This window comes from Amborella trichopoda, chromosome 2 (genome assembly GCF_054954075.1).
Source record: "Amborella trichopoda isolate Santa Cruz 75 chromosome 2, AtrichopodaSantaCruz75HAP2 v2.0, whole genome shotgun sequence".
NCBI lineage: Eukaryota > Viridiplantae > Streptophyta > Magnoliopsida > Amborellales > Amborellaceae > Amborella > Amborella trichopoda.
In genome coordinates, this window is record NC_142337.1 from 3,007,606 (window position 1) to 3,032,847 (window position 25,242).

General features: G+C 37.4%; 1 protein-coding gene across 5 annotated transcripts in view; it reads right to left on the bottom strand.

The window, feature by feature from the left end:
- Positions 1-6,901: 6,901 nt before the first annotated feature.
- The window catches only part of AIR9 (Outer arm dynein light chain 1 protein), a 30,554-nt gene continuing 12,213 nt past the window's right edge, over positions 6,902-25,242 (bottom strand). For 4 of the 5 annotated variants that reach the window (XM_011625747.3, XM_020668230.2, XM_020668231.2 and 1 more), the window contains 23 exons: positions 21,593-21,693; positions 21,453-21,500; positions 19,258-19,442; positions 18,945-19,062; positions 17,980-18,107; positions 17,673-17,841; positions 17,443-17,561; positions 17,175-17,343; positions 16,550-16,634; positions 16,376-16,449; positions 16,152-16,271; positions 15,111-15,306; positions 14,908-15,029; positions 14,590-14,797; positions 14,377-14,450; positions 13,339-13,477; positions 13,046-13,227; positions 12,531-12,686; positions 10,691-10,822; positions 9,864-9,922; positions 9,687-9,716; positions 9,191-9,334; positions 6,902-7,293 (listed from right to left, as the gene is read on the bottom strand). In XM_011625747.3, the coding sequence (XP_011624049.2) occupies positions 7,117-7,293; positions 9,191-9,334; positions 9,687-9,716; positions 9,864-9,922; positions 10,691-10,822; positions 12,531-12,686; positions 13,046-13,227; positions 13,339-13,477; positions 14,377-14,450; positions 14,590-14,797; positions 14,908-15,029; positions 15,111-15,306; positions 16,152-16,271; positions 16,376-16,449; positions 16,550-16,634; positions 17,175-17,343; positions 17,443-17,561; positions 17,673-17,841; positions 17,980-18,107; positions 18,945-19,062; positions 19,258-19,442; positions 21,453-21,500; positions 21,593-21,693 (2,935 nt within the window). In that variant the 3' untranslated portion in view covers positions 6,902-7,116. Of the gene's footprint in view, positions 7,294-8,733; positions 8,858-9,190; positions 9,335-9,686; positions 9,717-9,863; positions 9,923-10,690; positions 10,823-12,530; positions 12,687-13,045; positions 13,228-13,338; positions 13,478-14,376; positions 14,451-14,589; positions 14,798-14,907; positions 15,030-15,110; positions 15,307-16,151; positions 16,272-16,375; positions 16,450-16,549; positions 16,635-17,174; positions 17,344-17,442; positions 17,562-17,672; positions 17,842-17,979; positions 18,108-18,944; positions 19,063-19,257; positions 19,443-21,452; positions 21,501-21,592; positions 21,694-25,242 lie in introns of those variants that run through there. The other variant, XM_088857417.1, reaches the window with a different exon arrangement.

The following is a 25,242-nucleotide window of genomic DNA, read 5'->3' on the forward strand; positions in this document are numbered from 1 at the left end:
CTTCTAATGCCAAGAATCAGCCCTATTTTGGGAACCCAATCCTTATCCTTAGCGTATCTTACATTTTAATGCATTTATTTCATTCATTTGCATGCCCTCTTATGCCAAGAATCAGCCTTATTTTGGGAAACCCATCCGTATCCTTGGACCTATCTTACATTTTAATGCGTTTATCTTTTTGTACATGAAGATTATAATCATTCTCACTCGTTAGATATTAAATTGGATGATTTGGGATGACTCATGAAGTCCGAGAAAAAAAATTTAAAACTTTATGTCTCTTTAATAACATTCTTACAAACACCCATTTTGAAATTTAACAGATAAGAATCATTCCCTTATTTCATTCATTTGCATGCCCTCTGATGCCAAGAATCAGCCTATTTTGGGCTCCCCATCCTTATCCTTGGCTTTATTTTATATTTTATGCATTTATATTTTGAAAATATTGGCTTTAATAGTGATAAAAAAATTTATTCAAATATTTGACAATACTACGTAGACAAGCACAAAAACCAGCTAAGAGAAAACCATGTTAAGAGCGTATTTGTTTGAGAAACTTTCTTGTACAAAACTTTGATAAAACTGACCTCCACCTTGTATCCACTTTAGAAAGTAATAACTTTTTTGTTGATTTTTTATGAATGTTAATTTCAGAAGTCTTAGCACCCTGCCACCCGGACCACCCAGGCCCAGAAGATCATAGTTAGTGGAAACATATGTCCCTTTAAATCGAGCAATAGAATAGATGACTAATCTCCATGTGGTGTATCATATACTTAACGCTAATAATAATATGATATATTCATATTTTTCCGGTTTTCGCAAGAAGTTTTCAGCTTCAACCCCTAAACCAAACTGAGGCACGTCACTCCTTGATAACTGATCATTTGAGAAACTAAAATGCAGATAGTCATGACTTTTCTTGGAATTCTGATGAGTTGCCACCAACTCAGTGAGCTCAAAATTTGAGAGAATATCCAATAGGAAAATTATACTGTATGCGCCTACGTATGTACATCATACATCTCAAGGATATCCATGTCAGTTCCCAAGGATGAATGGTGAAGATGAATCATAGTTCTCATAATTGGACTCTTGGGTAGCTCGCAGAACCACAACATGACACCAAGGGTTCCAAACGTAGGCATGGGATAGACAAATTTGGATTTTTTTCATGGATTTGAATTAAGATTATTAAAGGATATGTTTTGAGGATTTTAAGGCTTATTTTTGTACTCCTCTACCTCGTGTTGTTAGAGTTTGGTAACTAATTATTATTATTTTATTATTTTTTTATTTTTAGTTGTTATTTCTTATTTTATTAGGGGTAAAATAAGTTACTTATTTTTAAGTTAATAATGGGTGGCTAGAGTTAGATAGAATGGATGGGAAGGATTGTGTAAGAGCTCTCTAGGGTTTTGAATTACTTAAATTCTTATATTTAACGGGAGGAGATCCCTCTCTAGGAACACTTATAAAGGGGGAGGAGGTCCCTCTCTAGGAACATGGTTAGCTTGAGAAGAATGCATTTGTTTTTTGTCTTGTAAAGAGATTTTTTGGATGACCTCCCTTGCCGACCTTGAGGGCGAGTATAATTTCTCATCTTTTTTTTTTTTTTTTTTTTTTTATGGTTATTTATTTTTCAATTACTCATGCATCATAATCAGAGCAGGTTTTCAATGTCTCTAAAAGTGACAATCCATGAAGGTGTTGCTCAACTAAATCAAACAATTTAAGCTTTAGTAAAAGTAGTAGATTAATTGGAGTATGCAGATGGAGAGCTTCAGCATGAAAGGAATCTGGAGACCGGTACTGGAAATCACGGCAACGATAGTTAAGGAGGTGACTTTCATATCTTTCCTAACAAACCTCCAGTGGCCCCGATCAGTAAAGAGTTCAAGGATTTGGCCCTTCAATGGAACATGAAATAAAAAACAATATTCTTGAGATCCAGCTTCCTCACCATGTGGAAAATCCTATTTTAGGTGAGACCATGGATTTTGAGGAGGACAATGTCAATGACAAAAGGATGGTTGAGTTTAAGATATCTATATTAATTCCTCCATCTTCATATTTGATTTGTTTTTTAAGGTATTTTCACAATCATTCATGCTTTTAGAGGCGAAAGAAAAGAAGGTAAAAGAATGATGTGGATTCCATGTGATCTCATTTTAGCCTTCTCCAGTTAGGGATGACTTTTCTCGAACCGCAGGAGATAAAGTGGCAGAACCATAACATGACGCCAAGGATTCCTGACTAGGCACGGGATGGACAAATTTGGATTTTTTCATGGATTTTAATTAAGATTATTAAAGGATAAATTTGGGGGATTTTCAGGATTAATTTTGCACTCCTCTACTTCATGTTACTAGGGTTAAATAACTTATTATCATGTTTTAATTATTTATTTTAGTTGTTATTTCTTATTTTATTGGTATTTTTTAAGTTAATAACAGGTGGCTAGAATTCAATAGAATGAATGGAAGGGATTCCGTAAACGCAATCTAGGGTTTTGAGTTACCTAAATTCTTATATTTAAGGGGGAGGAGGTCTCTATCTCTGTCTATGACCATGGTTATCTTGAGAAGAAAAAAAATTGTTTTTGGTCTTGGGAATGGACTCCCTTGCCGATCCTGTATAATTTGCCATCTTTTATTTTTGTACTTTTTTATTATTTATTTCTTTCCATCATGCATGCATCAATATGAGAGCAAGTTTCGGATGTCTCTAAAAGCGACAATCCACGAAGGTGTTGCTCAATTAACTCAAGCAACTTGAGCTTTAGTGGATTGATTGGAGCTTCAGCATGTCGCTGGAAATCAAGGCAACAATAGTTAAGGAATTGAATTTCATATCATTCTAGCGAACCTGTAGTGAAGGGTCCAAGGATAAAACCCTTTAATAAAACATTCACAAAACAAACGATATTCTTGAGATCCAGCTTCCTCACCATCATGTGGAAAATCCTGTTTCAGGCAAGACCTTGGATTTTGAAGACGACAATGTCAAGGACAAATCATATATGACGAAAGGATGATTGAGTATAAAATATTTGTATCAATTCTCCGTCTCCATATTTTGATCCATTTTTTTAGGTATCTTCACAATCATTCCTACTTTTAGAGGCGAAAGAGAAGAAAGCAAAAGAATGATATGGATTTGATGCGATTTCAGTTTAGCCCTATTAAAAAATCGATGATGAGTTTCTCAACCTGAGGAGATTAACGCAAGCAAGAGGTGGATAAATTTGGGGTTTTATTGGATTTTAATTAAGAGAATTAAGGATATATTATGGAGATTTAAAAGTTTTTTTTTTGTAGTATGCTACTTTAGGTTAATATGATAAAGTTTTTATTATGTTTTATTATTCTTTTTATTTCAATTTTTATTTCTTATTATATTAAAGGCAAAAGTAAGTCATTTATTTTTAAGTTAATACTGAGTGGCTAGGATTAAATAGCATGCATGACCAAGATTTTTTAAGAGCTTCCTAGGAATTTAATTATCTTGAGAAAAAAGAATTTGTTTTTAAGTATCGTGAAGAGATATTTGAGGTGAATTCCCTCACAAACTTCTCATCTTTTGTATTTTTATCTTTTATGTCGTGATTATTTATTTCTTTCCCATCATCCTTCCATCAACTCCATTTTCATATATTTCTTAACAAGAAATAAAGGATATAAAAGTTTGTAAAATCCAAAGGTGAAGAAATAAATGATATAAAAGTTTGTAAAATCCAAAGGTTAAGAAATAAATGATATAAAAGTTTGTCAAATCCATAGGAGGCGGAGCAAAAGCCAGTCAATATTAGTAGCTGGTTTGGAAAGTTCGTATGTCGTATTTCTTTTCAAATTACCCCAACTAGGGTGCAGTTTCTTTAAGGCCTAGACACCATCAAAAAAGAGTAAACTCAAAAATCCCATCAACAAATTCGAAAATCTATTTTCACCACCAATTCTAAATTTTGTAGCTTAAAACTTTATATAGATATACCATTTTTACCGCTTGAAATCTTTTTTTTTTTCATATTCAATGGTCAAAGGTCGAGATGATCAATTTGACAATATTTGGAACTGCAATTTTTCATGAGGTTTGAGATGTGATTTTACTTTTTTTCACAAGGCCAAGACCATATTCTAACCTTTTCCTTACAAATGCAGTAATTCCATAAATGAAAAACACTATCAATCTGTACATAACCGTGCATCAATATATGACCGTGCATCTGATGTGCTGCTTCCTACCTTAAAAGCGATATGAAGTAGCGGTGAGTGAATCGAACTACAAAGGATCCGGAATCATAGAGGTAATGTTTCCTCATTACCTTATGTTACTCAACTACGGCATTCTAATGGTTATAATGATTGGAAAATCGCCGATCTAACTCAATCCTAGCCCGAGCTTAGGGGTGGGAAACGGGTTGGGTCACTCTTAGACCAGTCAATCCAACCAAGTCTAGGTCCAAGTTTGGATCCACAAAACGGACCCAATGGATTGGGTCCGGGTCCACTCGACCGAGACCAAGTCGGGTCAGTTCTAGGTTCAGATCCAGCTTGAATCCTATCAGATCGAGGTCAACCCTACCCCACCCAAACCAGAATTTATGTGTTTTTGGGTACATATAAAATATACAATAACTATGTATCATACAACAGATAATGTTTTTTATATTTCTTTTATTTCTAGACTAGGAACCAACCCGGCCCGATGAGTTGGGTCTAGACCCAACACAGGTATGGGTTGGATCTGTGTTTAACCAATACCTAGTCGGATCTATCAAAATCCAAGTTGACCAAAATCCGACACAACTCAATCCCAGCACCACCTGAGTCATCCCAAATTGGAAGACTAGGCAATTCTAGAGAACAAAATATGCTAGCCCAAAATATAGAAATATTAAAAGGAAACTTGTTTTATGCGAGCTAGACTGCATTTTTACAATATGTTGTCCAAAGGTATAAAGCATCCATCTTAAAGATGGATGCATGGTCCATCTAAAAATAATTGTAACTAACAGTCCAAATATTTTCTTACTATAATTATTATTTTTAGTTTTCAATTTTATTTTTTCATATTCAAGATCTCCATGTTAAAGATTATATGCTCTCTAATCGTTAGGATCAACGTATATTTAAAAAATATATTTATTGCCGAGCCCGCATTTCTACAATATGCAGGCTTGCCGCATAAAAACTGTTTGCATGTTAAAAAATATATACAATAAGATCATTTACTTCCGATATAAAAAAGTCACAATTATTATTGACTGTTACACATGAAATCAGATGGAGATGTGACATTGATTGAATCCTAAGTACAAAATGAAATTCCTCGACGGTTCGAACACACTTCAATATATCGAATCTCACAACCAATGGCCTATAGAGATTGTAAACTCTTTGTACGGCCATATTATATACAATCTCTGCAAATATTTTTTTGGAAAAATTACATGTATATCCTTTATAGTTTCTGTTATTACGACTCTATCGAATAGTTTCTGTTATTACCATCGTGTCCATTTTTTCATGTAAAAATAGAAATTAAAAAAAAAACCACTTTACCCTTTTTTAGTGGTTCAACAACCGAATTCAAAGTATTTTCAATTGTTCAACAACTGAAAATAGACCAATGTCCCTTCTTGAATAACAAAAACTTTAAAATTTTTTATTGTTGAAGAACCCATTCTTCAATAACCGAAAAATATTTTCTCGCACTTGTGGCGTATTTTCTGTACCTCTCTGAAGTCATAGTTATCCAATAAAATCAAAAGGGAACAACTAGTTTGAATCCCTAAATTTAAGAGAAATCTTAGGGATTATGAAATTAGAAAAAATCTTATGGCGTATGAAGTCATAACTATTCGATAAAATCAAGGGGAACAACTAGTTGTCCCGAAATTTAAGAGAAATCTCAGAGATTATGAATTTACCCAAGAAAAAAAAAAAAAAAGCTCAATAAGAAGAAGAGTTTTAAAAAAAAAACTTTTTTTACCCATGTAATGTAGAGAGAGAGGTAGAAGAGGATACCCAAACCCACAAAAGAAAAAATTTCAATTATTGAATAGCCGAAAATTTTAAATTTTCGGTTATTCAAAACAAACCGAAATTCACCCGATTATTCAATACTTCAAATTTAGTTGTTCAACAACCGAAAAAAGATAAAATAATCTTTTTTTTTAATTTCTATTTTGACATGAAAAACAAACACAATGATAATAACAAAAACTATTCTATAGAACCGTAATAACAAAAACTGTAGCAAATATGTATGTAATTTTTCTTTTTTTTTTCAATTTCATTGTTTAAAGTGCCTCTATCTGACTCTGACTAACCCGACTACGGGCCTATGACTGAACATCAAGACCCCAATGAGCCCCTTCCCGAGTTTGATCACAACAAAATTGGACTTCAATCATCTACAGTTAAATTTCTAAATTTATATTTTTGGAGCGGGCCTTATCATTTCAAAAGACAATATAACACAATTACTATTCCAAGGCTCCAAAATTTAATCCAAGACATAGTGAAACATTATTATCATTACTTTTTTCCAATTAATCGGAATCGGCTACACAAATCTTGGTCTGTCATTCTACCCTATTAACGACACATTATTGAATAAAAGACAAAAAAAAACAAAAAACTGGGAAAGTCTAAACAAGGAAATCATTATTTTAGATCCATTTCAAATGCATAAAAATTGACACATGTTCTTTAAAACAAAAACAAAACAAAAAAAAGGTACACGTTCTTTAAAAAGAAAAAGACTTCACGGTGCATATGTACACGTTGGACCCACTGGACCACACCATATATGCTCACACAAAATGATCTACCCAGATCCTGTCCTCAAATCATACCTAAGATGATCACAGAGGACTTGGAAAGACATAAACTACCACTAAAATTCAACTAGTAAATATTCCATTGATGTAATAATTTACAAATACAAAAAGAAAAACTAGAAAATAAGATGAAAAGCACAATGCTTGATATTACAACCACCCCACTCAAATCCCTCAACAATATAAAACAAACAGAACAATACTTACAAACTGCAAAATCACACACAATCATACACATCTCTCTCTCTCTCTCTCTCTCTCGCTCTCTAGGGTTCAATTTTCAGAAGGGAATTGAGGGAGGTACTGTTAAACCTCTGAGCAAGGCCCCTGATCACGAGGACAATGACATCACGCATGTGTCGTGTCTGAACCATGAGATCCACCTCGTTCTCACTATCCACCACAATCTTCAATCGATGTTGATCATTACGAAATACCTCCACCTGCCCACCCTCATATTTTTCATAATGTAATATATATACACTTCTATTATCCTACAAGTTCATCATACCAGTTTATATTTCCTATCTCTGTCCAAATAGAGGTTTTCATAGAATTAATTGGAATAAAGCTTCGATGATATATATATTATGGCGTGTGTGTATGCATAATAATCTCTCGGGGGAGCATACACTGCACACCTTAAAGTGAAAGAGCTACTTGGGAGTTTTTTCTCGATCCAAAGTTTTGAGGTCCACTAAAGTAAATCACTAGATGATTATTTTAAAAAAAAAAAATAAAGTTGAGTACTACACTTGGATCTCACCCTCCAAGAATTGGACGATCCCACCATTCAATCTTGGGAAGTTACTTTTTTTCAAGCACATAAAGAGTGCAATTTCAAATTTTTTTCTTTTGAGGTTAGTCATTAGGTTGAAGAGGTTACGTCCCCGAAATGGATCCCTGAGAAATACTCCTAGCTTGAGTTTCAACTGAGGGAGTAAATGGACAGGATTCTCCTATTGGAACATAGAATCTTTTGCATATATATATATAAGGCGTTGATCTTGTACCGTTTACATATAAGGTATTGAAGTAAGGCGCCCATTTAAAATCTATAAAAAAAAAGTGCCCCGAAGTTGGAAAATGCTAATATTGGTCATCTCAATCACAATATATATGGATTATAAGGGAAGGAAAAAGATTTTAAGTTCTAAAAATAATACATCTCGTAACAAGTCATATGGACAGTCTATTTTCAAGATTTCAATTATTTATGGATCTGCGCGATATGCACCATTTTTAAAATTTCAAATTTTATAATCAAGGGTGAAAATGGATTTTCAAGCTATCATAAAGTTTCGACACCGAAACTACATCTTCCAGAGCAATTTAGAGGTGCACCTCGCTTTTATAATATAAGGTGAGCACCTTAGATAGACCGCACAATATATATGTAAATAATCAGGGGGTGAAAATAGATTTTCAAGTTATCATAAAGTTCTTGATACTAAAACTACATCTTCCAGCAAAATTTAGAGGTGCACCTTACTTCTATAGTATAAGGTGGGCACCTTATATAAAACTCACCGTATGTGTGCATATATATATATATATATAGGAAAAGTCGTCCCAATAGGCAAAAATGAGCAGTGATTTCGCCTATGCTCATCACCATTCAAAGTTCATCGCATAGTCATGATTGCCCAGTAGAGTTTCAATTTTCATTTTTTTTTTTCAATGAATCAGAATGATATAAAAATTGAAACGTGTGTACATCTTAGTAAAGTGCACCTAATAAAAATATGAAAAAAAATATAAATTAACCAAAATACCCCCATAAATTTTCAAGGGTATTTTGGTCAATTTATATTTTACAAATTATTTTTTTGATATTTGTAGTAGATTCTCCTATTTTTGATAAATACACACTCCAAATTTCATATCATATATATATAGGGAAAAATCTATATAAAGCAGAGGCTCTAAACAATCAAATTCGAGCCTACCTCAAAACTTTCACTAGAAGAGGTTGTTTTGATGCCCAAATATCCTCAAATTCATCATCTAGACATCAAGATGCATGGACATGAGAAAAAAATGGATTTCAAGTTTTGAAAATAGTGTATTTTGTAACGCATTTTTGGACCATCAATTTTAAAGATTTTTCAAGTTTTCATAGATATCTCAATCTACACTATTTTGGAAGCTTTAAACTTTATAAATAACTATGAAAATATATTTTAAGGCTATAACAAAAATTCAGTATTGAAACTACATTCCTCGACACTATTTGAAGGTAGGCTCTAATTTATACAAACCGCACCCATATATATATAAAGAGATATATATATAAGGAGAGAGAGAGAGAGAGAGAGAGAAAGAGAGAGAGGGGCTCACATGAAAGGGAGGTGCATATGTTCCACGAATCTCTGTTGCCGGAAAGGATGTCTTCGAACCAGGCTTGACAACCTTGACACGCTTCCTATTAACTTCTAAGAGTCTCCTTTCAAGACCCCCGATGACTCCTTGTTGAACTTGAGTCTGTCAAAGCATAGAATCTAAGTATAACCAAACCCAAAGACAAAGCAGCAGTTATGGAACATTACTCTTCCTCGACTAGGGATAATTAACATACACCTGGGGGCTATATGTGTTACACCATAGTTGTATCCACTATCTTTTCCAGTGATGGATGGTGAAGATAATGACTCTGGGTACAGTTGATTACAACTGTCCATCAGGATGTGGTGATACCATATACCACAGGTGCATGGTATGCTTTCCCTTCAGAAGTTTTACTACATTCTAAACCCGGGTAAAGGCAGAAGGCCAAATTTTAGAGTAAGAAGCCAAGCGCTCAGATCACATTTCTAGACAAAGGAGAAGCTTTTACCTTTGGAGAACGATCCCTATCGCGCAAAGCCTGCTTTCAAAAACACACATTAGGTTACACAGTAAAACTCAAACGTAAAGGGAAAAAACAATAAAATGAATAAAGAAAATAAATGGAATGGAGACAAAAAAGAACACAGTAGGTTTCAAAGATCTAGGTAAATGTTTTGGTGATCACCTCAAACTTCACTGCTCCAAGCTCCAGCTTTTGCTTCACTTCTTTGAAGACATCAGGCTCTGCAAAAGCACATGTTCCCAACTCAAGCAATGAAAAAAAAAAATAGAGAATACTTAAAAATATTTCCATGTGTGAAGCTTGTCAAACACCCTTTTCCCTCCATTCCCCCCATTGAGATTTTAGTCGTTCTCCAAAGCCAAATATGAAAATAACAACAAACAAAAATAAAAAACAGATTTGGGCTGACATGTGCAATGCCCCATTGAGGCTAGAAAAGAAAAACTCAAGGCAACAAAGAGTTCATCTTTTGTTCTATACAAAATTCTTGTGACCAGTGTACGAAAACATGGACTCTGGTCAGAACTCGAAAAGGTCCCAATCCTGAGTCATCCTTGACAGACTCAGCAGGCTCTGTCAAAGGCTTGGCCAAAGTATAGCCAAAGAAATTATAAAATAATGGGAACTGGACAAACTCTGCCAGTTACCATGTGCAAGGTTCCGGGCTTGGCACCCATGACTTGGGCAAGTCCAAGTGGACTTGGCCAAGTTCTCTGACACTGGTGGTCACAAAACCCAAATTCGCCTATAAAAATTATTTGATGCAGATGCAGGTCAATTTATGTTCAAAAACTTCAGACAAAGGGAAATAATTTAAACCACTGAACTATCAAAATGCAAGGGTCCACGGGACCATCATGTCCACAATGATAGAGAGTGCGATCCAACCATTGATATTCTGCAGGGTCCCTCCATCTTCACCATCCATTCCATAAACAAATAAAGTAACATAAAAACTCGATGACTCAATGCATAATATAAAACTTTACCAACTGTAATGGGCTCAGTTGAGGCTGAAACCGGCTGGCCTTCAACTCCATCCTCTCTTACAGGAGTATAAACAGCAACAAGCCTATACCCAACGTCATCCACATTAGCCTCATACATCCTGCTCACTTCACCTGTACGAAGCAAAATTCCATAAATGAATTGTTTTCCAATTTTACTTAACAATCATCCAAGAATTTCACTTATATAAGAAACATGAAGCAGAAAGAGCACAATCCCAATAAGCTCTACATAAAAAAAAAAACAAAAGGTATCCCAAATGAAAGAACATCGGATTAAAAAAGAATATATTGGTACATTCCAGACATAAGCGAACAAAAAAACCCAGCTCTTCAAGGATGCCCTCAGCGTAGAGGATCATGTACTAGGGTGTATGTGCAACTTGTTCAGATCATGAGCTAGAACAAACTAGATGATTTTTCTAGTCGCAATGAATAGAACGGAAGAATTTCATTCACTATCTAAAAAGATCTATCATATACCCTTATTGCATATGGATTTTATGGTTTCAATTGGTGCAAATCCAATCAGCTCGATGTGAGAAGAAAAGCAATTCCTTATCGATAGCAAACGGTTATCAATAAAGCGGGGGAACTAATATTCAAACAAGCAGAAAGATCATGCTCTTAACCATTGCAAAAGTGAACTAACAAGGTCAAACTTCATAATTAAATGTCATCACTGTATGTGTAGATTTTATTGTGAAAAGACCTATTATTGGATAGTTGATGGCTAAAGCTGAACAGTTTGAATTGTACGAGTTGAGGGAGGCTCCGATACCCCTTACTCTTCTGAAACGGTATTTCCTCTAAGTATGGTAAGAACCTTAAACTTTCCCTTAACCCTTCCCAAGCCTGGGTAAAAGGAATGGGTTGTTTTAAGTAGGCAGCCAACATAAAACTTTATTAATACTTATCATGAATGCAGAATGGCATCACTAAGGGTATGGCCCTTTATGGAGCAAAATGACGGATCGGGATTCATGTAGCTGACCCCAATTAGTTGGGAAAAGGCTTTGATGATCATGATGATGATGAACACAAACTCCCCCCAACTTCTTCTTCTTCTTCTTCTTTTTTCAGCATTTTTTTGGAAAATTAAACATGCTCAAATGCAACTGAGTTTACCAGAAAAAAGAGTTAAAGATTGACTAAAAATTGTAAGCTTCTAGGAACAATCACAACTTTGATGTATATATAATGCAACGAATTCTTTGCTTTTTTTTTGTATCACTACAAGTTTTGAAAAAGTTTCCCATTTTAAATTTTTCTTCATATTTCCGTTAGAGAGAAACATAATTTAACTCTTGTCAAAATTGAAGAAAAAGCTAGGGGGGCCTGGTTATTCAATATGAGAGAGAGATGGACTGTGATAAAAGGCATGGGCATAAGAATTCCGGGAGGAGAACTGAAGTTGGAACTTGGAAGCTCGTCGAGAATAAGACAAAGGCTGAGATGCCATGGCCAATCCCAAGCTGCTCATGCAGGTCCCAAGCCAGGATAAAAGAGGAGGGTTGTATTCAATAGGATAGCCAGCATAAAACTTTGCCACAACTTTTCATAAATCTTTGAACCTATGAAGGCAGAACACAATTCGTGTAGTTGACTCCAAATAGTTGGGATAAAGCTCAAATGATAATGATGATGATAAAAAAACCATAATTTGAAAAGAGCATCGCAGAAAAACCATGAAGATCTTGAAATCCCATAAAGAAATTACATACCCATGAATTCCAAAGAACAAAATTCAAAATGATGCCTTGGAGTTAGAAGACTTCAGTGACAAGCATTAAAAGATCACCATTCCTTATTTTGAGAATACCTGGAATAGATATAAGATCTGGACTTCCAACCATGGATCTCAGCCACTGGATTCTACTTTTCCCTTCTTTACCCCCACTGTAAATACCACGAACAGCATATAGATTCGTATGGAAGCCCCTCCCTTCAATCTCGAGCTTATCTATTTTCGGAATACCTGCCGAGTTGAACAACCCTAGGATCAGGTTCCAATATACATGGTGGCATATATAAATCACATTAATTCATACAAATCCATATCCAATGTATTGTTTACTTTTGACTTATCTCAAAAAAAATTCATTTTTGCAACTTGTACCACATGTGTCTGTGTGTGAGAGAAGAGAGGAAACAAATGATCTTTATATGCCCGCATTTATAATCTAAGGATAAAATCTCTCTTATACTTAACCACTATGTCAAGTACATTGGTTCAAAAATAGGAGAGCACTTAGATAAACCTAAATTATTAAGCCTCTACAGTGTCATACAAAATTTGAAAGAAAACACAATAACTAAGAATATGGACGTGGATACCTGGTGTAACAGGACCAGTGACAGCTGATGCAGGTTCACTGGACCTTCCAAAGACATCTGTCACTATACATTCACACCTCAGGGAGCGATTAATGTCCTCTAACCGAACTTTATATGAGCACGATCTCTGTGAAGGTAATTGCTCAAACGACTGGCTATCACCCATTTCAGAGGAATAGGACCTGTATTTGATGACCCTTGACATTATTCGTCAGCACTATAAAATACGATTGGAAACAAAGGATGAAAAGAATTTGGTCCTAAGTCAAACAAATAAAATAAGTGAAAACTACCATTGATATTTTACTTCTTTCTTGTACTTGTCCCAGACATGTTGCTGAGCTTCACTGTCTGGAATGACTTCTATGGCAGTTAGCACTTCTCCTTCTACGGCTTTTCCATTGAAAATAAGTTTTTGAATTTGCGGAAGTTCTGCAAGTGAATGTAGACTTCGTTAATAGCAGACATAAAAGACATCGTTAAAAAAAAAAATGGAAATGCTATATGAAGCCTGGAGCATAGAATTGAGGAGTCCAAAGATAGAGGAACCATGTTATCCACCAACAAAAACAAAAGAAATGTTAGAGAGAAGAGAACTCTAGAAATGGAAAAAAAAGAACTCAAGAAACCAATTTCTAGAACAAGTTATACACAAACCAATATTAAATAAATAAATAAATAACAAAGGCAATGTTCAAGGCTCAACCTAACCGTATGCAGCTTCATGTGCAGTGCACCCAACATGGGAAAAAGCTTTAAAGCATTCACGTGAAGAGATTCAAAGAGGGAAAAACAGACTAAGTTTTAGTCGTACAGAATGAAGAATAGAGATAGCATCTGGATATTGAAGAGGTCACAAACAACCTAAAAGCCAATTACAACAAGAGAAATTAAAAAAAAAAACAAATCAAAAAGGTGATCTTCAGATGAATGAACAATCAGAACAACATTAGAACCATAACAATGCTCTGTGGGAAAAACAAAAGTTCCAGATAAAAATCATGCAAATGCACAGGCACATGCACACATGCACATGCGCACACATACACAAATACACACATACGCATGTGCGAACACATACACATACACACCCTACCTAGGAACAAGCAAACTAGCAATATTTTCAGATTGAAGCAGCACCAGGTGTGTGCCGCGGATGAATAGCAAGAGGGATATTATAGTCACAAACAGGAAATGAGTGGAAAGAAATGAGAATCACAGGCAGTTGGTCTGTATGTTTACATTGATTAGAGAGGAGAAAGCAATGCTACAAATTTGAATGAAACAAAAACCCATCAGGCAAGAGAAAAGAATAAGTAAATAACCACTACCTGGAAGAACAATGTCAGAAGGCTCAGATAATCTCAATTCACCCACAACAGAATCAGACCGAACAGGAGTGTAACTGCAAAACATTTAGTAGATCGCCATATCATTCAGACAGATGAAACAAGACAATATTTATATTTATTGGATATCACACAAAATTCCAGCACAGATGGTGGATCAAAAACTAAAAGGGGTCACTAGAGCAAAAATTCTACCCAAAGAACAAGCGGCAGTTGTAGTCTTCATCTGTAACTTTATAGGTTATAGAGTTTGCTCCATTGATGAGACTCATGGTTCCTTCAATGATTTCTCTGTACCAGCTGAAAAGACTTGACCCCTCAAATCCTCCATAATAGTCCCCTACTCCAGAAAAGACCCCACTAGAAAGCTCCTTAATCTGAACATTTCGAACAGTTGGAAGAGCTGCGGAGATACAAAGCATAACAATAAGCCAAAAGTAGCAGCAATGCTCATAAAAAATATGTCGAAGACATATATTGCCCAAAGCAATCAGCATTTGGAAGAGCCTCTACCTGGAGCAACAGGACCATCACTAATTGCAACTATAGGTGCTCCACATTTCCCATCCTCACGAACAGGCACCCAACGTAAAGCTAGATAAGCTCCCACATCTTCCAGCTTTGGCGAATATGTCCTGTGTTGCGAATTGGAATATTAAGATGCAAGATATACAGTCAAAAATGGTTTCTCAGAGAGAATTTACATAGGCACTTACAAGTTATTTCCAAGAATACCAGCATTGGCACATGCATCTGCTATGCTCATCAACTCAGATTCAGGAATCTTCTGGTTGAGTCTAAACCATGTGTATTTCCCATCACCTTCCTGTCCACCATAATACGATTTTCGAGGGACCATCTCTTCATCCTCATAACCATCAGGAATACCCAACTCTAGTGCTACAGGGTCCGCTGGTCAACCAAGAAGTGTGAGAGGGTGAAGTAAGCAACAGATTTTATCCATCCCAAGAAAACATCTAAGCAGAAGGAAGACATACAACCATGTGTAAAACAAAGAACCAATGAAAGGATTAAAGCGCTCCTTGGTTTTAAGTAATTACTCTTAAGGTTCTGTGATGTAGTAAATTAGACTAAAACATGCACTACCCCCAATAATACTTCTCAATTTTGTACCATCAAATAATTATAGGAAGGTTACATGCAAAATATCGGGCTTCAAGAGAACATAAAGGCTTTTCCGTAACCTATGCTACATGGAGAGATAACAAAAACTATATATCAGGTTTGGTTTGTGGAAATTTCATATATGCACAGATCTGAGGCAAGTTCAATTTGGAATATAATATCCAACAGTAGAACAATTCATCAAATCCATATACCACACATATCATCCACCCATGCATAATTACAAAGCAGCTGATCGTGTCAAGAAGGACCCATCATGTGACTGCCTCCTCACCTCCCCCCCCTCCTCCCCGCCCCACCTCCCTCTTTCTCCTTTCCTTTCTGCCTCCATTGATTCGTTAAGTATCATTTGCTCCTCAAGTTTTTTTAAATCAACTAGAAACACCTTTCTTTTACTTCCATGGACTTCAAGATCTGATTACTCCAGAAACCAGAGTTTTCTAACCGAATTGGGTGAAGTCTGTAAATTACCAAGTGGACAACTGAAAGCTAAAAGGATTAACGAAGAGCAACACGTTGAAAAACAGTAATTGATATGTAAAGGGAGATTAATAATAGAGATTGTGATCAATTGCTTCCAGAGAAATATCATATGGAAAAGCATCAATTACCAGGAGCAATGACATCAGAGAGAATGATCTTAGGGTCTCCTCTTAGCCTATCTTTTCTTACAGGCGTGAAAACAAGTTGAATACATCTGCCCACGTCTTCATTCGTCAACTCCAGAAACTCTGCAAGGAAAACTTAAAGAAACAATCAATATAAATACATAAAATTATGCTTTCACAAGCAGTTTAAGCAAGGATGTCATCTGAAAACAGATGCAGATTCTTACCTCTGCTGCTTAGCTTGTCCTTGAAATTGTTACTTCTCAGCCTAAACCATTCATAAATGCAATCTCCTTTCTCTCTATATCATAAGAAATTTGAGATTTTTAGATGATCAGTGGAGACAAGAAAAATAAATTGTTTAGGGTGACCACAAATCTACAAGTGCAAGACATTCTTACCCGCCCCAATACGTGGCAGCAAAGCTTAAACGTTGACCTTCAACCATCGACCCACGAAATTCAAGCAACTCACATGTTGGAGATCCTTTACCCAGGAAATGGAAATAAATAGAATTAAGAACACTAACATTGGAAATGATTTTGTATGATAGAACAAACTTCAGTCGCATTATTACACATACAAGAACTAGAAAGTAAAATGAAAATATTACTAGAGAGTAGAGTAGTAGATATTAACATAGAAAATATTGCAGAAAGAGATACAGAGAATATGGTGATCTGAAGCTGTGCATGCATGCGCACATCTTCAGAGCACGTGGAATAATTAGATTTACTTGGGAACAGTCCCTAGTCCTCAAAGGTGCCGCGCTTGGGTCAAGATGGTAGCAGCTGGGATTTCATAGCACTACGTCTCAAGGTCCATTCCTATGTAACCTTGTCAAAAAAAAAAAAAAAAAGGAACCATCCCTTGTGCTTAACCTTCCCCATCAACAACAACTTTAACCATCATGTTCCATATAAGTTCTCCATTGTTCGTTCATGTAATATTGCTGAAGCATATATAGGCATGGGATTATAGCCCTTTTGAGTGCATAACATAATGGATGTGTATCAGAAAACTCACCAGGTAAAATGGGTCCAATGTCTTGAGAAAGCACCGTAGGACCTCGAGCCCAATCACTTCGAATAGGCTCACATGAAACACAGATATGGAAACCTATATCAGCACTTGAAATGGTGTATGATGAACTACTTGCACCTTTTATTTCATGTTGTGTCGCATCTGAGCTCGTCTGGGACAAGGAAAAGCAAATTAAACAAATCATCATTGTAACATCTCAAATGAAACCAAGAGGGTGTTTATCTCAAAATTAGCATTAGAGAGGGCATACCAAGAACCAACGAAAAACTGACCCTCCCTCACTCCCTCCCCAATATCTCTTGTCAACATGAAGAGTAGACCCTTCAACACATTCCCCCAATATTTGCAAAGAAAGAAGCCTTGGACTACCTGCCAGTGGAATTGCATAGAAAAAGAAAGAAGGCATATCTAAGTTCACGTGTGCAAGAAGTGTCTCCAAATATGTAATTAATAGTTGTACCCATTCCTCCATAGACTCACCAGGACGAACTCGCTCCTGCCCCATTAAAGTTCTTGGTTCACCAATGGTGCCATCATCTCGTGCAGGAGTACATCTGAATGAGACAAAGTTGCCAATGGCTTCCTTTGATATGCGATATTGAAGAAGACCCGATGCCTCGGGTATTAAAATACCAGGATCATTTTCACTCTGCCCATGAGTTGCAAAAAGTGAATGAATAGCCAGTAAGCATGAAGAAACTAAACATTCTTGTTTCCTACCATACAAAGAGGCTTAAATATACTTTGTTGGGCAAAATCTAAGACATCAGTCAAGCAGCCAGAATACCTCATGAAGGTACCAATTGTATTGACTATCGCCTTCGTGACCCCCAATGTAACCATAAGATGCAGTCAGTATTTCACCCTCAGAGTAATCACCAGTGACCGAGAGGAAATTCAGGCTTGGTGGAAGGGCTGCAAAATGAGGAAAATTTATTATTTTTTAATGACTTGATTTTGTGTAATAAATCCAAATAAAAATATGTGAAAATTTATGAACGTAACACTACAGGTTTACTTTGTCACTTGGAGATGGATACAAAATAGGTTCCTCCCACAAGTATAATGATTGCAACTCGCACTATACGAAGAACCTCAAGTAACAATTGGTCAAAAAGTGGCAGATTACTGAAGCATATATATGTGACGTCGTAATAAATACTTACTTACTGCATGGTTAAACCCCAAAACCAACAACCAAATGGAAAATTATTCTCAAAAGACATGTGAATGACAGTAGCAAGCTGGAGATAGAAAGAGAATGGATGCAACCAATACTCAAGTAGTCTGCTTAGTTTGGAAAAGAAGCATCTCTCTCGAACTTCTAGAGATTAAATACTTCAACGAGAAAAACATAGGAAGGTCATCTTTTTCCTTTTCTTTTTTTTTCCTTTTTTTTTTTTTTGATATCAATCAAAGGGGATGTCTAGGTCCAGGGATCTAATATTATCGGGTTACAAACTGTAAGGGCTAATATTTGAAAACACTACAAGATTTTGATTTGAATATTTGAGGAATTTGCAGTTCCTCCCACAACAGGAATGTACATTTTGTGATTGTAACTAAGACTCGACAAATTTTGCTTGTATATGGTTCACTAATTGGGAAACTGCAGCAAGGATTTCCACGGTAAAAGCAAAAGGACTTAATTAAGGTCCAGTAATCGTGCAAAAATCTCAGTCCTACATCATCATGCTGGACTTTCCATTCACAGCTAAATACATGAACAAATTGAACGCCAAGTATGCTTACTTTCAACTGCTTTGTCAGAAATAACATATGCAGGTTCTCCAGAATCACCATCAGGAGCCATTGGAATAAATTTTGCTACAATGTAATAACCAACCGCACCCAGGGGGATTCGAAAAGCCTATACACAAGGTTAATATTTAGTCAGTTCAATGTAATCTATCCAAGAAGAGAAGGGAGATTTTTCCAAAATTGTGAATAAGAAAAACTAAGGAAAAGAATCATAGAGCGGCAGACAAGAATTGTATCAAAAAGGGGTATACCATGTGAACTATGGCAATCCAGAGTCATCAACCACAAAAAAGTTAGAGCAAACCTTCGCAATTTTGGATGTGCTCACAGCTTCAAGGCTATTCTCCCCGTCCAACTTGGAAGAACTTGTTTTGAACCACTGCACTCTGCTCGATCCTTCAGTACCTCCAGTGACCGAAGCACTTACTGATACTTTACTTCCCTCTCTTATATCTCCAACTATTTTCAAATTGGAGACCTTTGGAGGGGCTGGAAGTAAAGAGTTATTAGTAACAATACAAAGAAATAGGAAATGGAAGGTTAGAACAGAGAACAGTATTATCAGCATATGAACTGCACAAGATATGAACGTTTGCATGGTAGTTCACATTTAAGATATAAGGAGAGGCAAATCTAAACCATGGATATTTAATAAACTATAGGAAGTCTACATATGACATTGCTTATTGCAGTATAATTTCAATAATGCAATATAAATTAGCCAGCTGCATCTATTTCTAACTTCCTACCAAGAGAGAAGTAAACAACAGATTGGAAGATAAGTCCTCTTTCGATCAATAAACTATATCATAGACAAAAGGTAAAATGAGTTGCTGACATCTTTCTTTCCTTATAAATACGGAAGAATGCAAAAACCTCTAGAGGCAAGGCTATGAACTCCAAGGATATGCTGGTGAGGATATGAGGATATTCAGTGTCAATGCTCAGCCAAGGCAGCAGGTACATTCAAAATGTATCAAAATCCGAAAAGAAAATTCACACCCATCTCTTAACAAAAAACTTTCCAATCAGAAGCACAGTTGGTGATATGACAATTAGAGACGGCATGTACATGAAGGAAAACCAGTAGGAGTGTACTACATCAGCAAAAGTATACGGACAGCAATGGAACACAATTGGTGAGGGCTTTGGAGAGACAAGAGGCAGTGCAGAAGACAAAGCCCACACTCTGAAAAGGTTTTGTGACCTCATGCCATACTAATACGATGCCATGACCAAGCATATGGTTCTCTAAAGCATGCACTAGCACACCTTGTGCATCAGACATGCCGCACAGCACGTCGGCTGCTTGGAAATTATGAAAGCCACAAGCACTCTTCTCCTTAAATCACTGCAGATACCATATGAATTTTGGCAAAATAGTAACTGCAACTCATTCAGTTCCTACTCCAATTTGTTTAAAACCTTTTCTGTAGAATGCTTAACAGGGAAGAAGCCTAGTTGCACATCTTCATGTTTTCAAGTGTGTTTGGATTTGTCGCCCAGCCATGACAGATCTATTACACCAGCTGCAGTGGAAAGATATGCTTCCTGGGCCATGAAACTGATCAGCAAGCTTATCATTGCTCTAAAACTGATACTTATCAAAAGAGTAAATCCAATGAAGAAATTAAGGGGATAAGCTCATTAGTCATATTATCAAGAGTTAGTCCCAATCACCTTAATCAATATTCTGTTGATCATTTTCATCAGAGAAACAGTGCAGCCAAAATGTAAAACATTAACATCACAAACAAACTCTTGCGATAGTTAAAACAGTAAAAATGTTCACTGAATGAAATAATAAAATCTGAATACATGATTATTCGATTAGGACATTCCCTCTGCCCCTACCGTACTCCAGCTTGATAGTTTCCACCGCCTATCCAGGGTTGAGCCCTGGGATTTGACGGCGGACTTGAAAAGCCACCAACAGTGAAATTATAAAATCTGGATACATGATGATTCCATTAGAACTTCCCATTAAACATAGGTCACTATGCTAATATGGAGGCTTCTCAATGCAATGGACCTCATGTCAACAACAGCCTGAAGTTTCTCTAGCAGCAAACTGCAAATGATCTTACTAGTATATGACTGTATTAACCGAGTTTGTCATAATACCAATCATCACAAACTTGGCAACAGGTAGCCAGCTGATCACTACATATTTCATGGCGACATGATGGAAGAATGTAGTTTACTATCGGCTTATTGCCTCATACTACCCCTAATACATTTACCAACATCAATGGAGCATGCCTGCATTGGTTGCGGTCATATCTCATCCTGAAAAATATGAACTTTACACTAATGGAGAATAAGGACAAAATTTCCACGAAGCACAAGCCAAAGAGATTTTAGTATATGGCATAAAGATGTTTACTGCTTCTTGCATAGAATTCCCTCAACATTATGATCTGTACATTTTCTGAAAACAACTACAAGAGAGTTGAATATTTAACTTCGTAGTGGACAGTAAATATCACAAACGAATACCTTGCTTAACGGTATCTGTCATGGCTGTTACAGGTTTCCCTTCCTGCCCTGAAAAACAAAATGAGAGCCACCAGCCATCAGAGGCACACCTGGTATATACATTCCAAAATTCATAATACTACCTAACGATGTTGCCGCACCTTCAAAGTTAATTGGTATATAAACAAATCCCAGGCGAACGCCAATGTCTTCCTTTGTCAGAGTATACTCAGATGTACCAGTCAACACCACCGTAAATTCACTGCAGTAAGTAACAAAGATATTATGATACAACAAGCCAAAGTGAATCCATAGACTTCAATAATGGTGGTGTACTTGATCGAGTGGTTCTAATGGATATGAAAAAAACCAAATCAGCAGGGAGAGAATTTCAGACTGACACCACACCTATCAGAAATGGAAAGTTCCAATAGCATAACACCACACCTATCCCAATTAAATCAAGCAAGTTTCACAATAAAAATTATAAAAGAAATGGGTAATCAATGTGATACTTAGGAGAGTCGTGAACAGAAGTCATATGAGAATGATAGGCAAAAACTGTAGCCTTAGACACATTCTCAAATAGACAACTACTACAACCGTTCTGACCTAATGTATGCAGCTATGCAGTCACTAACATTGCGACAATGAAATATAAATATAAGGGAAGATTAACAAAATACCAATGTGAGATGCACTATTCAACATTGCACCCACATTGATTTAATTTCTGATAATTTCCCAAAACAATATCTTCTCGGCTGGTAGAGGTCTCCGCCAGGGCGATCCTTTGTCGCCTTTCTTGTTCGCTATTATGGTTGAGGTCTTCAGCACCTCAATCTCGAGGCTCTACCAAGCAGGCCTCTTGAGAGGATTCCAATCAAGCAATCAAGGTCCTTTCATCTCCGACCTGCAATACACTGGTGACACCCTCATCTTCTGTGTCTCCTCGGTGCAAAATGTTGATACATTGCTGCTGTTTCTAAAGTGTTTTGAAATGGCTACTGGCTTTAAGGCCAACCTAGCCAAATCCAAGATGATGGGGGCTGCGTCGACGCATCTCTAGTCTAATTACTCGCCCATAGATGGGGCTGCTCTGTTGAGAACTTACCCTCTACTTAGCTCGGACTTCCCTTTGCCTTGGCATGCCATGGCTCTCGCAATGGAGTCATATAATCGACAAATTCGACCAGAGACTTGTGGGCTGGAAAGACAGGTTCCTACCCAAGGTGGGAACATGTTTAAAATGCGGCCGCATCATGCGGTATGCAGTGGGCTCCGAATCAGAACTGACCACATATGTGCTTTTGACCTATGCGGCCGCATATGCGCCACATCAGGCTGCATCGTAGACGCATCCCGCATCACATCGCATCCCACCACATCCCCTTCCGGCAAATGTTTTTTTGATTTTACCCCTCGGGGAAGGCCAAAATGGTCTTTTTGACCATCCAAAATGGGGGAAACTGTTTGGGGGGGGATTAAACCCCCTAAACGATGATTTCCAGCCACTTTTGTGGTTTTTTTTGCATCAAATCAAGGGAAAGAAAATTTCAGCAGAATTTATTTTTCATTCAAATCTTCGATTTGGCAGTTGTTTGATACTTGGATGTTGATTTGATGCTTTTGATTGTTAACTTGGGGATGTTAGGGTGAATTTGTAATAAGAAATTGGGGGCTTCAGAGGCCGTGAATTTGTGCTTATGGTCGTTGATGGTTATGCTTTTGTGCTTATGGTTGTGTTTATGGTGCAAATTTGTGCTTATTGATGTTGATTGTTGAATGTTTTATGAAGCTAGTTTCAAGTTTCTAGTTTCTATCAGGGGGTAGTGGATAACTGGATACAAAATCTCCGACAGCTAATAATTTTGAAGTTAATCATTAAACTAAGATATCTACTATCACATATATCACCTCCATATTTTTTTCTATGCATTAACCTATTTTTTTAGATTTTTAAAAAAAAAATGCATTTATTGACAGCATCGTCGCGATGCACCCGCATCCGGGCCGCATCGAGCCGCATCGACCCCCCCCCCACCGCTTTTGGCCGCATCCCGCATTTTAAAACACTGGGTGGGAAGACTCACGCTTATCAAGGCCTCCTAGCCAGCACTCCCATGTTTCAGATGTCTTTATTCCATATCCCTGCCTCAATGGCCGCGAGATTGGAGCGAATGATGAGGGAATTCTTCTGGTCTGGGGATCACGGACACAAGTTCATCGCATATCTTGGTCCAAACTGCCATTACCTAAATCTCAGGGGGGCCTGGGTATTCGCAACCTCAAAGCCCACAACAATAGCCTTTTGGGCAAGTGGTGGTGGAGGTATGCAACCCAACCATGCCACCTTTGGAGGGAGGTCATCAAGCACAAATGTTGCTATGGCAATGACCATTGGACTCGCGAATGCAGAACCAGTGGGCATATCTCTGGCTTCTGGAGGTCTGGCCTTTGATGCTGAGACACTTTCCTCCAACACGTTCGATTTTGACCACAGGAGGGGAATAGGATGAAGTTTTGGACTAACACTTGGATCGGCCACACACCTCTCAGGGATCAATTCCCTAACCTATTTCTCTTAGACCATGCTGCTTAGTCCTCTGTGGCCGAGATCTTCAGTTTTTCGGGTCCTACAGATCCTGGATGCCTAACTTCAGGAGACCCCTCAATGATCACGAACTCAAAAACTTTAGGGCATTGGCTGAATTTTTCATTCTGTATTGCTCCCTCTCTTTGGAGACGATAAGGTTATTTGGGCTCCAGCTACATCCAGATTATTCTTGGTGTCCTCCTTTTTTCGAACCCTCACCTTCAATCCCAACCTTGCTTGTCCCACTCTCACTCTAGCCTCCAAAGCTTGATTTCACTTCTTACCACCTAGGATACAGGTGTTTTGCTGGATGGCGCTCCATGAGTGAATGATGACTGTTGATCATCTTCAAAGGAGAGGTTTGTAATGCCCAAATAGATGCATTTTGTGCATGGAGGCTGAAGAGTCCAATGCCCATCTTTTCCTCCACTGCAAGTATGCTAGAACCTTATGGAACAATCTTCTGCGCCTTTTCAAGTGGCCCCGGGTCACTCCTAGATCCATCCCCCATTTGTTTCAGGCTTTCCTCTACACTCCCTGGTCCAAGGCAGGGAGAGTACTTTGGACAGCCTCTATCTCAGCCACTATCTGGGCGTTATGGATAGAAAAAAACCACAGATTTTTCTGGGGAGAGAGATCCACAGTCACGGAGTTGGCCGAGAAAGTCAAGAACCTAGTGGCCTTCTAGACCACAAACCACAAGCTCTTGAAGGATTTCTCCTTTACTGATTTCTATAGCAATTGGCAGGGTTTGCTGCGCCTGGCCTATCTTAGGATCTTGTGGGCATCGCTTTGGAGACCACCAGAACCGATATCCATTAAGCTTAACTTTGACGGTTGCTCCCTTGGCAACCCTGGACCATCTGGAATTGGTGGTCTTTTTCGATTAAGTAATGGATGCACATTGTTATCCTATTCCTGCCCTATCGATATGGCAGACTCCATTCTTCCCGAGGCCCTAGCCCTCTTGGAGGGCCTTCGCAAGTTTGACCACACATGGAGTCTCGATCTGGTGGTGGAAGGGGACTTCAAGAACGTCATTGCATGTGCATCTAATCTCTCCTCTTGGCCGTGGCATCTAGACCATATATTCGACTTATCCCGTGGTTTCAGAATCTCATGGTACCATGCTTTTAGAGAAGCCAACTCTGACATAGATCGATTGGCTAGGGACGGGACCTAATCTAATTTCCCGATGGGGCCTTAGGCTTTTGT